At 51.9% G+C, this 12,801-nt stretch overlaps 1 protein-coding gene and 1 pseudogene across 2 annotated transcripts; one reads left to right on the top strand and one right to left on the bottom strand.

The window, feature by feature from the left end:
* Positions 1 to 231: 231 nt before the first annotated feature.
* On the bottom strand, positions 232 to 3,641 carry COQ10A (coenzyme Q10A). Of its 2 annotated transcripts, none has more exons than XM_037515441.2 (5): positions 3,485 to 3,641; positions 2,828 to 2,974; positions 1,817 to 2,009; positions 1,268 to 1,369; positions 232 to 1,002 (listed from the first exon to the last, which is right to left on the bottom strand). In XM_037515441.2, the coding sequence occupies exons 1-5, from the start codon at positions 3,619 to 3,621 to the stop codon at positions 835 to 837; spliced, it is 747 nt and encodes a 248-aa protein (XP_037371338.1). In that variant the 5' UTR covers positions 3,622 to 3,641; the 3' UTR covers positions 232 to 834. The 2 variants fall into 2 exon arrangements, with proteins under 2 accessions (XP_037371338.1, XP_037371339.1); XM_037515442.2 differs by lacking the exon at positions 3,485 to 3,641 and adding an exon at positions 3,102 to 3,220.
* Positions 3,620 to 9,273, top strand: LOC119247101 (60S ribosomal protein L15-like; annotated as a pseudogene).
* The last annotated feature ends 3,528 nt before the right edge of the window (positions 9,274 to 12,801 follow it).

Genomic DNA, 12,801 nt, shown 5'->3' with positions numbered 1-12,801 from the left:
CTGATGGGTTTTAAAAAAAAAAAAAAAAGGCCCTTTGCTCTCCACTAGCCAGGCCAGCATGAGAATATTCTTTTTTTTTTTTTTTTTTTTTTTATAGAGGCATGCTTTATTTATTTGTTTGCTGGTTTCTTTGTTTGTTTTTGTTTATACATGCACTGGGTACAGTCAGAAGCGCAGGAGGGCGAGAGAATTCACCAGAGCCAGAGCGGGGAGCAGAGCAGGCAGAAGGACCGAAGTACACTGCTGAGGGGAGCAGCGGGCGGCAGGAGAGGTCCGCGCGCCATGTGGGACCCTCCTCCGGTGGCCGGGGAGCAGCCGGGGATCGAACCGGCGCCGCAGAGGCCGCGCGCAGCTTCGCAACCCAGCGCTCAACCGCTGCGCCACCGGGGAGGCCCGAGAATATTCTTAAAGTGAGGTCATCGGGATTTCAAGCTGAGGGGCAAATCTCAGGTATCTTGTGATGCATCTCGGGCAAGCAAAAATTAGTACCTGTCAGAGGAAAAAGCTCAATTTATTCAATCCTTAAAAAGTTACCATCCCTGATTAGACATTAAGGCACCTTGATGGGGCCCCAGAGCAACCCATAGTCCTCATTATAATTGGGTGTGAGAAGGCTGCAGGCATCAGGCATCCGGCGGTGCTCTCATGACCCTTCCTTTGGCATGACTCATTTCCATACTCCTCCCTTTGCCTTTTCTTGGCCCCAGCATTTCCAGCCAACCCAGAGTACAATTTCTGGGAACAGTATTATGAACACTTCTCAGGGGCAGGAGTCAAATGAAATAAATAAGTGAGGGGAACACTAAAGGAAAGGCTAAGAAGCAATCCTCTGCCTCATGTCTGGTGCACCTCATGAAACATCAGTTCACGGGGGATGGCTGTTTCTGGACCAAACTTGGTGGCTGCCCGGCGCTCAAAGGCAGCAACATTCTTTTTGACAACCTCATCAAAAAACATGGCGGCCAGCTGGGAGTGCAGCAGAGAACGAAATTCAAAGGAAATCTGGAAACAGGCAAGAGACAATTAGAAATTCAGCAACGTGTTGGATAGATGCAAGGATACTATTATTCAATGCCTTGTCTCCCCTCCCCCTCTAGTTACTTAGGTCCCTCAAAGGCAGAACTTCAGACTGAACACAGAACAAGCCTGATACAAGTTCAGTACTGCAGAAAGTATCAATGACTTGGGAAATGCCAAGTGCTAGCAGAGTACCTCAGCTCTGCTTCCACCCCCACTAGCAGCCCTGTGCTACTTAGCCTCAACTCACCGAAAAGTCCACAGTACAAGTTCGGGGGTAGGCAGGAATACCAGGTCTGAATCGCCAAATGGTCTCTAAGTGGTTGAAGAGCTTGCCGTCAGTGCAGACAGCCTAGAGTAGGAGTCAGGTAGTTACATACTACAATGGAATAAAACCTATACTTGGCATAGAAGACTATGAAGTTGAGAGCCATTTTCTTTCTAATAGTGGGCAGTATTTGGCATGGATATAAAATTATTACAAAAACAAAAACAGGGCCTCCCTGGTGGCTCAGGGGTTAAGTCTCACGCTATCAGGCTATTGCCAGCCACTGTGGCCTGGGTTCAATCCCTGGCCAGGGAGCTAACCCACAGCACAACCTGCCTGTTCTGCTTCCCACTCTATCTCTGGTGAATTCTCTTATCCCCCCATCCCGCATATCTCTGGCCTACACCCCAGTTCTTGTATGCATAAATAAAAGTAAGTCTTTGTAAAAAAAAAATGAAAATAGCTGATAAATGTAAAAATGCTAGAGGACAGGAGAGACTTACTGAGTAATCCCTCCCAGACAGGCCTCACCTTGACCATGTGAGGTTTGACCAAGGAAACAGCAGAGGTATAACGTTCCACGACAGGTGGAAAGCCAACCTCCAACTGGGCCTTCAGGTGTCCTTTGCGGCTGGATACCACCAAAGACTTCTTACACCAGGGCACAAACTCGCGATACTCCTGTACATTGGACACCACTTCAAACATCTCCTGCATTGAGTACCTAGGAAAAGGAATCACAGAAGGCTGGGTCAGAGTCCTCCTCGGCGTTGGTGTCACCATACCTTTATTCACTAACCATGCACCTTCAGGAACTAGAGATCCTAAATAAGCCTGGAGGAATGACTTTCCAAGGCAGAAGCACAAATCAAATCCACATAATGTTATTGTTACCTTTTGCAGTTTACAGAATGCTTTTGCATCTACTATTTTGATCCTATGAAGGACTAGCTAGGGAGAACAGAAACTGGTGATCATGCAATGACCTTACAACCCGAGGTAAATGACCTGTAGCTTCATTTTCTCATCTGTAAATGGCAGGTAATAATAGTACCTGACTCATAGGTTTGTTGACAGGATCAAATGAGAAAATCTATGTAAAACACCTAAGCAGCCTGACTGTAAGTGCAGGAAGTGCTAGCTACCATCTGTGCTGAGAATACACTCAAGGCCATCAGAGAAATAATACCCAGTTGTTTTATGATACTGTCCAACTCTAGTCACATTTCACTTAATACACATGCACAGCAACCAGGAAGAGGGAAATGTGTGGAAGACCAGCAGGGAAGGGAGAATAAAGGGTCAGTGAGATGGGAAGAGGGATGTCCAGGGACTGCTTTTCATCTGTAAGGGAAGTCTTTATTTCCTCGTCTCACAAATACAGCTGGCTTAGTTGGTAGCTTTTTGGTGATTAGTCAAACAGACCCAATCCCCGGGATTAAACTGGCCCACTACTGCCACCCTTCCATTCTAGCCTAGACATGGTTACTTGTGTGGAGAAGGGCATGTGGGGAGAGATGCAGGGCAGGGAAGAATGCTCACCCCATAATCCTACGCTCTGAGTAAGCCTTGCGCTTGTTGGTGAAGGGGGCAGCAAAGCCCATGAAAGAACGGCTGGGCGGCGAGCCAGCCTCAGCCGCCAAGACCCGGGCAGCCCGGGGCAAGAGGAGGCTGCTGGAGATCACAAACCTAAAGCCAAACATAATGGAAAAAACGTCACGATTCTTCACCTTCGCGTTCAACTCTTCCCCGGTGAAGGGGACGCATGCGGGGCCCAGCCCAGAGGAAGGGCGCCCGGGCAGGATTCCCCCAGCACCTGCTGCAGCCCGCTGAGCTCCCCGGCCAAGCAGTCACGAGTGCGAAAGGTCGAGGGCAACTGAGGACAGGGCGCGGGAGGTGATGGAAAAATGCGGGGTGCATGCGAAGTGCCAGCTGCCTCTGACTGGAGGCCTCGCTCCTGCTGAGGACCTCCAAGGGGCTCTCAGCCCCCCAGGCCTCGCCGCGCCCAGGGCTGCCGGGGCGCCCACCGGGGCCTTCCCCTCCCTCGCGCGCGGTTGGCAAGCGCGCTCCCCAAAGCCCTAAGGAGCCCCCAGGGCACCACAGATGCCGCCCGCGCCCAGGACTGAACCCCTCGGGGGAGGAGCTGGGGGTCCGGGGCGACCCCGTCCTCGGGCGCCGAGCGCCGCGCCTCGCGCTCACCTCAGGGGTCGCGGCGGTCGCGGAGGGCCCCGGGGCGGGGCGGGGCGCGCGCCCGGCGGGGCCCGGAGGCCGCAGCAGCAGCGCTGGGCCGCCGCGCGCGTCCCGCCGGGGAGTCGCCGCGCGCCCGCCGACGCCATGCGCGCGACCCGGCCGGGCCCTCCCGCGGCGCCCCGCCCGGCGGCTGCCTCCTGGCGGGAGAGTGCGGGCCGGCGCGGGGCTGCTCTCGCCTGCTCGCGCCCGGCGGCCGGGAGACCCGACTGAGGCCGCGGCCGCCGCTCGCGGCTCCCGCCCACGTCACGCGGCGCCCGGCCCGGCCCGGAGCGGAGGCCGGACGCGCGCACGCGGCCTGCCGGGAGATGTAGTCTCGGCCCCGGCGGGGACCGGCGCGGGGCCCCGGGAGGTCGCGGGCCGCGGCCGGGCGAACCGGGCTTCTACGAGGCGCAGCGGCCGCCCGGGGCGAGGCCCGGCCGAGGCTGCGCGACTCCGGGCCGCGGGGCCCTGGGCGCGCGCCGCCGCGTGTCCGGCCGGGAGCGGGGCTCGTCGGGGCGGCCTGCGCGGCGCCCGGGGCTGTGCCCCACACCTGCGAGGAGGAAATTAAGTTTCCAGGCGCTGGGCTAAGACGCCACAGTTTCCTCTTTTAGTATCTGAAGAGAGAAGTTGGGGTGGGAAGACCCAGACTTGCTCGGCAGGGGAGAGCTTCATCTTTGTCCTGAAAAGCGCGCACCTGATGAGGGACGAGACTCCAGGGCCTCCCTGGTGGTGCAAGGGTTAAGACGCAACCTAAGAAGCTGTCCGCAGCCTCTGCAGCTCGAGCTCGATTCCCGGCCAGGGAGCAACCCACAGGGCGCAGCAGACCTCTCCTGTCTCCGCGCTGCTCCCCTCAGCAGTGTTTCAGTCAATCCGCCTGTTCTGCTCCCCACTCTGTCTCTGGTGGATCCTCTCACCCCACCACCCGCACCCCCACCCCACACACATACACCTCTGACCTGTGCCCCTGCTCTTGTATGCATAAATAAATAAATCTTAAAAAAAAAAAAAAAAGGATGAGACTCCAGGGCAGGATCCCTCCCTGGCAATAAAATAGCACCACACTGCTTGCCATGATGCCAAGGAAGGCGGAAAGATGCGCTTGATAAACTTGGGGAGAATGAAAGGGAGAGAGGAGGGAGAAGTCAGCAACTGGAGACAACTAGAAGGGAGCAAGAGTCACTGAAATTCTCCCACAGAGGAGAGGAGGAGGCCATACTAGGAATGGTGGTACCTGCTGTTTTTATTTTTTTTAAAGATTTTATTTTATTTACTTGTGCATACAGGAACAGGGGTACAGTTCAGAGATGCGGGTGTTTGGGTGTAAGAGGATTCACCAGAGACAGAGTGGGGAACAGAACAGGCAGACTGACTGAAATACATTGCTGAGGGGAGCAGCGGGGAGACAGGAGAGGTCTGCTGTGCCATGTGGGTCATCTCCCTGGCTGGCTGGGGTGGAACTCCTGCTGCAGTGGCTGGAGACAGCTTGATAGCACTGAGACTTAACCCCTTTCACCACCAGGGAGGCACTGCTGTTTTTGTTTTTTTTTAATTTTTTTTTATTTTTTTTATAGAGGCATGTTTATTTATTTATTTGTTTGTTTGTTTGTTTGTTTGTTTTGTTTATTCATGCACTGGGTACAGTCAGAAGCGCGGGAGGGTGAGAGAATTCACCACAGCCAGAGCGGGGTGGGCGGGGGGCAGAGCAGGCAGAAGGACCGAAGTACACTGCTGAGGGGAGCAGTGGGCGGCAGGAGAGGTCTGCACGCCATGTGGGACCCTCCTCCGTTGGCCTGGGAGCAGCCGGGATCGAACCAGCGCTGCAGAGGCTGCGGGCAGCTTCGCAACCCAGCGCTCAACCGCTGCGCCACCGGGGAGGCCCTGTTTTTGTTTTTTTTAAAGATTGATTTATTTATGCATGCAAGAGCTAGGGTACAGACCAGAGACACAGGACAGGGTGTGTGTGAGAGGACTCACTACAGAGAGAGTGGGGAACAGAACAGGCAGACCAACTGAAATACACTGCTGAGGGGAGCAGCGGGTGAGGCAGGAGAGGTCTGCCTCGCCATGTGGGTTTCTCCCTGGCCAGTGGGGGATTGAATTCTGCTGCAGAGGCTGCAGATTGCCTCATAGTGCTGAGCTTGATCCCTTGCGCCACCAGGGAGGCCCTTTGCTGTTGTTTTTTAAAAATGTTTGTGCTATTACTGTGCAAGCCCCACCTTTGTTTTCTACTTGTTTTTGTAAATCTTTAGTCAAATGCTCCACATTCAGGAATCTTTGATTAGCGTTGTGTGGGTGAAGTGGGGGGGGGGGAATAAAATAATGAAAGATTTTGTTGCTTTTTGGATCTATTATCTTGCCCCCAGAGGAGGACTGGAAGCGGATATCAGTCCTCTAATACCCCCATTCCTTGAGATTGGCATTAATCTTGGGTTAATGCCAGTGCCATATTCCACTGGATAACCATTGATATAAAGCTTGAGCCCAGCCTTTCCATCACATAAGCCAAAACAGGCAGTTACCAGTACTTCCAGGAGCTACGGAGGAAGCAGCAGTCTGATGTGATGTGCTTTCTTCTCAGGGTGCACTGTGGGCAGTACCCAAGTGTCAGCGCTCCACTGGGCACCCCGCTCCACCTGGCTGGATAAAGCACGCAGCCTGGGTACAAGGCCAAACAAGGTTTTGTTATATATCAGATTCATGTGCACCGTGGTGGTGGTGCCCACAATGTCTAGTTCCAAAGGGTGCAGCCAATGGCAAGCCTGTCCATCATATTAATTAGCTGGAGTTTGCTAGAAGCTTTCAATCTGTTGCTGAGGAGCAAACTATATGTCACTGTGGGGCTCTGAGAGGCCTAAATTCTTCCTGGGTTGGTGAGGAGTCCACATACAAATCTATTAAGCTTATCCCAACCAATCCATTCCATAGAGCTATCAGAAGAAATCCTGACACCCAGGGGATCACTAAACCCCTCCACAAGCACAGGGAGATACAGGAGCTGACATCTCAGGCCACACAGGCTCTGGTCTTAGAAAAGGCCAGAAGTTCTGGGGCTTTCCTGGTGGCACAGGGGTTAAGTCTCAGCGCTATCAAACAGGCCATGGAGCTAACCCACATGGCACAGCAGACCTCTCCTGTCCCCCGCTGTTCCTCTCAGCAGTGTATTTCAGTAGATCTGCCTGTTCTCCCCACTCTCTCTGATGAATCCTCTTACCCCCCCACCTCCACACCTCTGGCTTACACCCCAGTTCTTGTATGCATAAATAAATAAACCTTAAAAAAAAAAAAGACCCAATCATTTCACTCGTAGGTTTTTACCTAAGAGAAATGAAATCATATGTTCGACTTGTACACACACACACACACACACAAATTAAAAAATTTATATTACTACACCACCGCTACCACCAAATCTCCAACAACTCCACCATAGCCCATTGGGCCGCCTCACACCAAGAAAGAAAGGCAATTTAATCCTGACTTTATAAATACACAGACATTCTGTACTGTTAATGGTAAGGATGGAACCCAGGTCTAGGTGATTACCAAGCCCATTTTAAAAACTGTTCTAGGGCCTCCCTGGTGGCACAGCGGGTTGAGCGCAGTGCTGTGAGGCTGTCCGCAGCCGCTGCAGCGTGGGTTCGATTCCTAGCCAGCCAGGGAGATTACCGGCATGGCTTGACAGACCTCTCCTCTCTCGCCCGCTGCTCCCCTCAGCAGTGTATTTTGGTCCATCTGCCTGTTCTGTTCCCCACTCTGTTTCTGGGGAATCCTCTCACCCGCCTGTGCCTCTGGCCTATACCTCAGCTCTTGTTTAAAAATAAATCTTTAAAAAAAAAAAAAAGGGCCTCCCCCGTGGCGCAGGCAGTTGAGCGCCGTGCTGTGAAGCTCTCCACGGCCTCTGCAGTGCTGGTTCGATCCCCGCTAGCCTTGGAACAACCCACATGGCGCAGCAGACCTCTTCTGTCTTGCCCTCTCCTCCCCTCAGCAGTGTATTTCGTCAGTCTGCCTGTTCTGTTCCCCGCTCTGTCTCTGGTGAATCCTCTCATGCTCCCACGCATCTGGCCTGTACCCCAGTTCTTGTATAAATAAAAATAAATCTTTAAACAAACAAGCAAACAAACAAGCAAAAAACCATTCTACCTCCACAGGTAGATTGAACTAATAACACTAGCTCAATAAACATTTATTAACAGAATGAATGTTTTTTCATTATTCCTTTTGTCTCCTTTCTTCCACCTATGTGGGGAGCTTGAAGTCAAATTAAGGCATGATCTCACTTCTTTTTCTCTGCTAACATTTCTTCTTTTTCCCTCAGGACCTCAGGGAGGGCCTGTTATTTTCACCCTACCGCCACTACCAGGGAATACTGTCACCTTCCTATTGGAAGAAGATAATCTGAGCTACTCTGAGAATACATGTCACCTTGAATGACAGATTTACTCTTTCCAACCCCACTCTCTTGTCCAGCACCATACTCTGACTAAGGGCTTACACATGCAAGACAGCTGCTTAGAGTAAAGAGGAGGGATCTGGCTGGTAATGGACAGATATTAACTGGGATACATAACTGAACTGTGACCTCATTAATATTCTGCCTTAACTGAGTTAACTGCTGCAGAATCCCCAAGGTACAATGGGCCTGTCAAACCAATTTATTTGTTCCCCTACTAATTAGATTAGCTAATTACTCTCATTTAAACTTTTCCTAGTTCATTCCTGGTACTTGAAACAAACTGATTCTCTAACATTTCCCTTTTATTCTCCGTCAGTAACTTCCTTCAAGTAGTAACTCAAAACATACCTCTTCTAAGAAGACCCTCTTGACTGAATCCACCCCTCAACATTATTCTGAACACAAACTACCATGTTAATGTTTCCTATATTCTCAGTTATTTCATTGTAGACATATGTTCTTCTTACCAAGTTATTAGCTCTACAGAAGTAGACGCCATAAGTGATAAGTTTCTTTCTCCAAACCAGTTAGTATAGGGCTGTATATAATGGTGAGTCCTCAATCAACATTTAGAATAACAAAAACTGAGGCTTAAAGACAGGTAGGCATCTACCTAGAGCTATTCAAATATAAAGTCAGGCCTCCCTGTTGGCACAGGGGCTAAATTCTCAGCGCTATCAAGCTATCACCAGCCACTGCCACATGAGCTCAATCCCCAGGCAGGGAGCTGACCCACATAGCACAGCAGACCTCTCCTGTCTTACCTGCTCTTCCCCTCAGCAGTGTATTTCAGTAGATCTGCCTGTTCTGCTCCCCACTCTGTCTCTGGTGAATCCTCTCATCCCCTCCCCTCACACCTCTGGCCGACACCCCAGTTCTTATATGCATAAATAAATAAATCTTAAAAAAAAAGAAACAAAAAATATATAATTTCAGTTATCCAATCCAGAAGGACTATCTACATAAGAGGTCCTTTCCACCACCTCCTGCCTCCTCCTCCCTCACCCTGTGCATCTTCCTGAGCTCTGTAAGTATCTGTGTTACCTATATCATATCCCGTTTTTCCCTGTTAGGAACTCCTCTTTCTGCTCTCTGAATGATAATTAAAACAACAACAACAACAAAAACAACAACAACAGCCACAAAAAACCCAACTCTTCTAGTCTTTCCTCCTTCCAGCTGCCCAGAGAAACTGCGTGCAACCTCCCTTGTTCACCTCCATTACTACATCAGGCCCAGGCACGTGACCCCAGCTCAACCCCTGCCTCCAATTCCTCAGGTTACAGAGCGCTATTTCGGGCAATGAAGGCCACGTAGTCCCTCCTGCCTATCCTCTGGCAGCTGCCTAGCTTAGCCCTTCCTGGAAGGTTCATCAAACCCAGGAGCCAAGTCAACATGCCCCAGCACCCACATCCATCCGATCAGCAGCCCCCTTCAGCTTCTACTCTTCAGCTGCATCATCATCATCATCATCAAATATTAAGTGGTTGTTCCCATGTACTGTTCAATAGAACTACAAAGAATAATTAAATTTAATATATCTTTGCCTTCAGAGAGCTCAAAATCCCTTTTCATTAAAACAAAAACTATGTACAGTCCTGCATTGGGGAAAAAAAAGAAACCCTGGCTAACAAGTTAAAATCCTTTTTTTTAATTTTTTTATTTTTATAATTATTTTTTTTAATAGAGGCATGTTTATTTATTTGTTTGTTTGTTTATACAAGCACTGGGTACAGTCAGAAGCATGGGAGGGTGAGAGAATTCACCACAGCCAGAGCGGGGGGGCAGAGCAGGCAGAAGGACCGAAGTACACTGCTGAGGGGAGCAGCGGGCGGCAGGAGAGGTCTGCGCGCCATGCGGGACCCTCCTCCAGTGGCCGGGGAGCAGCCGGGGATCGAACCGGCGCCGCAGAGGCCGCTGGCAGCTTTGCAACCCAGCGCTCAACCGCTGCGCCACCAGGGAAGCCCCCAAAATCCTTTTTTTTAAAAAAAAGATTTATTTATTTATACAAGAACTGGGGTACAGTCCAGAGGTGCAGGAGGTTGAGAGAATTCACCAGAGACAGAGCAGGGAGCAGAACAGGCAGACAGACCAAAAACACTGCTGAGGGGAGCAGCGGGCAAAACAGGAGAGGTCTGCTTCTCCATGTAGGTGTCTCCCTGGTCAGCTGGGAATCAAACCCGCGCTGCAGAGGCTGCAGATAGCTCCACAGCGCTCCGCTCAACTTGCTACGCCACCAGGGAGGCCCTAAAATCCATTTTGAACTGTCAAAACACACTTGTATGTAAAAGATAATAGGTGAAATAAGCAACAAATGTGTGCAATTTAAGCCAGACTTGTGATTCTGTAAGCTAAATATGCAAGTGTTAAGGAGACTTAACAAAAGGAAAAGAACCTATAAACCCAAGTAGTCTTCCTGCAAGAGGTAACTTTTAAGTAATATCGCAAATTTAGGGGCCTCCCTGGTGGCTCAGGGGGTTAAAGACAGTGCTATCAAGCTATCACCAGCCACTGCAGCATGAGTTTGATTCCCTGGCCAGCCACAGAGTTGACCCACATGGCACAGCAGACCTCTCCTGTCTTGCCCACTGCTCCCCTCAACAGTGTATTTCAGTAGGTCTGCCTGTTCTGCTCCCCACTCTGTCTCTGGTGAATTCACTAAACCTCCCCCCCACCTCTGGCATATACCACAGCTCTTGTATGCATAAATAAATAAATTTCCATGTGATAAAAACTCAAAATTTTTTTTAAGATTTATTTATTTATGCATACAAGGACTGGGGTACAAGCCAGAGATGGGGGAAGGTGAGAGGATCCACCAGAGACAGAGTGGGGAGCAGAACAGGCAGACTGACTGAAAGACACTGCTGAGGGGAGCAGCAGGTGAGACAGGAGAGGTCTGCTGCGCCATATGGGTAGCTCCCTGGCTGGCTGGGGATGGAACTCATGAGGCAGAGGCTGCTGATAGCTTCACCAGTGAGGCCCCCAAATTATTAAAGATATCTGGGGATAGATTTCCCATTCATTCCTCGTAATTTGTTCTGTAGTTCTTCTTTCCAGGAAAACTGGTGGGAATCAAGATATTGAGGGCAAAGAGGGGCATAGATTATTGGAAAGCAAGAGAGCTTTTCTATTTATATCTTGACGGGGGTGGGGGACAATGTGCTAAACGTGTTTCCTTCTTCAAAAACATGTTTGTGCTGGGCCTCCCTCCTGGTGCAAGGGGTTGAGCACCACACTATGAAGCAATCCGCAGCCTCTGCAGCACGAGTTCAATCCCCGGCCAGTCAGGGAGATACCCACATGGCGCAGCAGACCTCTCCTGTCTCCCCGCTGCTCCCCTCAGCGGTGGATTTCAGTCAGTCTGCTGTTCTGCTCCCCGCTCTGTCTCTGGTGAATCCTCTCACCCTCCCCATCTCTGGCCTGTACCCCAGCTCTTGTATTCATAAATAAATAATTCTTTAAAAAAAAACAAAACAAAAGCATGTTGTGTTGAGTTGCTGAGCTTTGAACAGACCCTGAGTCCTCTTTCATAAATTGTACCAATTTTTTTTAAAGATTTATTTATTTATTTGTTTGTTTGCTTGTTTTGTTTTATTTATTTACACAAGCACTGGGTACAGTCAGAAGCGCGGGAGGGTGAGAGAATTCACCACAGCCAGAGCGGGGGGCAGAGCAGGCAGAAGGACCGAAGTACACTGCTGAGGGGAGCAGCGGGCGGCAGGAGAGGTCTGCGCGCCATGTGGGACCCTCCTCCGGTGGCCGGGGAGCAGCCGGGGATGGAACCAGAGCCGCAGAGGCTGCGGGCAGCTTCGCAACCCAGCGCTCAACCACTGCGCCACCGGGGAGGCCCTGTACCGATTTTTTTTTTTTTTTTAAAGATTTATTTATTTATTTATTTATTTACTTACACAAGCACTGGGTACAGTCAGAAGCGCGGGAGGGTGAGAGAATTCACCAGAGCCAGAGTGGGGAGCAGAACAGGCAGAAGGACCGAAGGACACTGCTGGGGGGAGCAGCGGGCGGCAGGAGAGGTCTGCGCGCCATGCGGGACCCTCCTCCGGTGGCCGGGGAGCAGCCGGGGATTGAACCAGCTGCGGCAGCTTCGCAACCCGTTGCTCAACCGCTGCGCCACCGGGGAGGCCCTGTACCAATTTTTTTAATACCTACTTTTTTCTTCCCCGGTTTTCCCTTTCTGGGCTGAGATAACTTCCACTCAGCTCTTCCCTGACTGACTGCTCTCTGGCCTCTACAATGGAGAGGGGCAGCACGCCCCACCCCACCCCCTTTTCTGAGGAGAAAGCCTGGAGCCTTTGAAGTGCAGCCGCCCTACCACCTGGCCCCGGCCCGGAGGGATGAGGAAGGGGAACGTGCCCTTTCTGTGGGCTCTGGGCGTCTGCAGCTGCCAGTCATCCTCGCCTCTTTTGTGGCGGTTTTTTGCAGGAGAATCTTGGCATTTCTTTCTGCGGTTTGAGCACTTTGCTGTTCCCTCTCGACCCAGCTCAGGGCAGAGCCAACGGGGACGGGCGCTCCCCTCCCGCGGGGCTGCTGCCGCACGCAACGCCCGGCTCCCCCCGCCCAAGCACCCCCAGGTCTGTGGGGTTCTGCGGTGTGATCGCCGGCGGGCGGAGCTCGCTGCTGCGGGGCCTGCGGGCGGGGCGCGAGCTGGGGAGTCGCTCGGGCCCGGCTGAGAGGCGCCGCCGAGCCGAGGTCCGGGCCGCGCCGGGTCCTGTCGCGGAGCCGCGGGTCTCCGGGCTGGAGCGGGGGGCGGAGCGCGCCGCCCGGGGAGCCGCGGGGCCGGGGCGCGAGGGGAGGGTCCCGGGGACACACGGCC

The sequence above is a fragment of the Talpa occidentalis genome, unplaced genomic scaffold, assembly GCF_014898055.3.
Source record: "Talpa occidentalis isolate TD23 unplaced genomic scaffold, MPIMG_talOcc4v2.1 talOcc4.16, whole genome shotgun sequence".
Taxonomy (NCBI): domain Eukaryota; kingdom Metazoa; phylum Chordata; class Mammalia; order Eulipotyphla; family Talpidae; genus Talpa; species Talpa occidentalis.
This window is presented reverse-complemented; position numbering and strand designations above follow the sequence as displayed.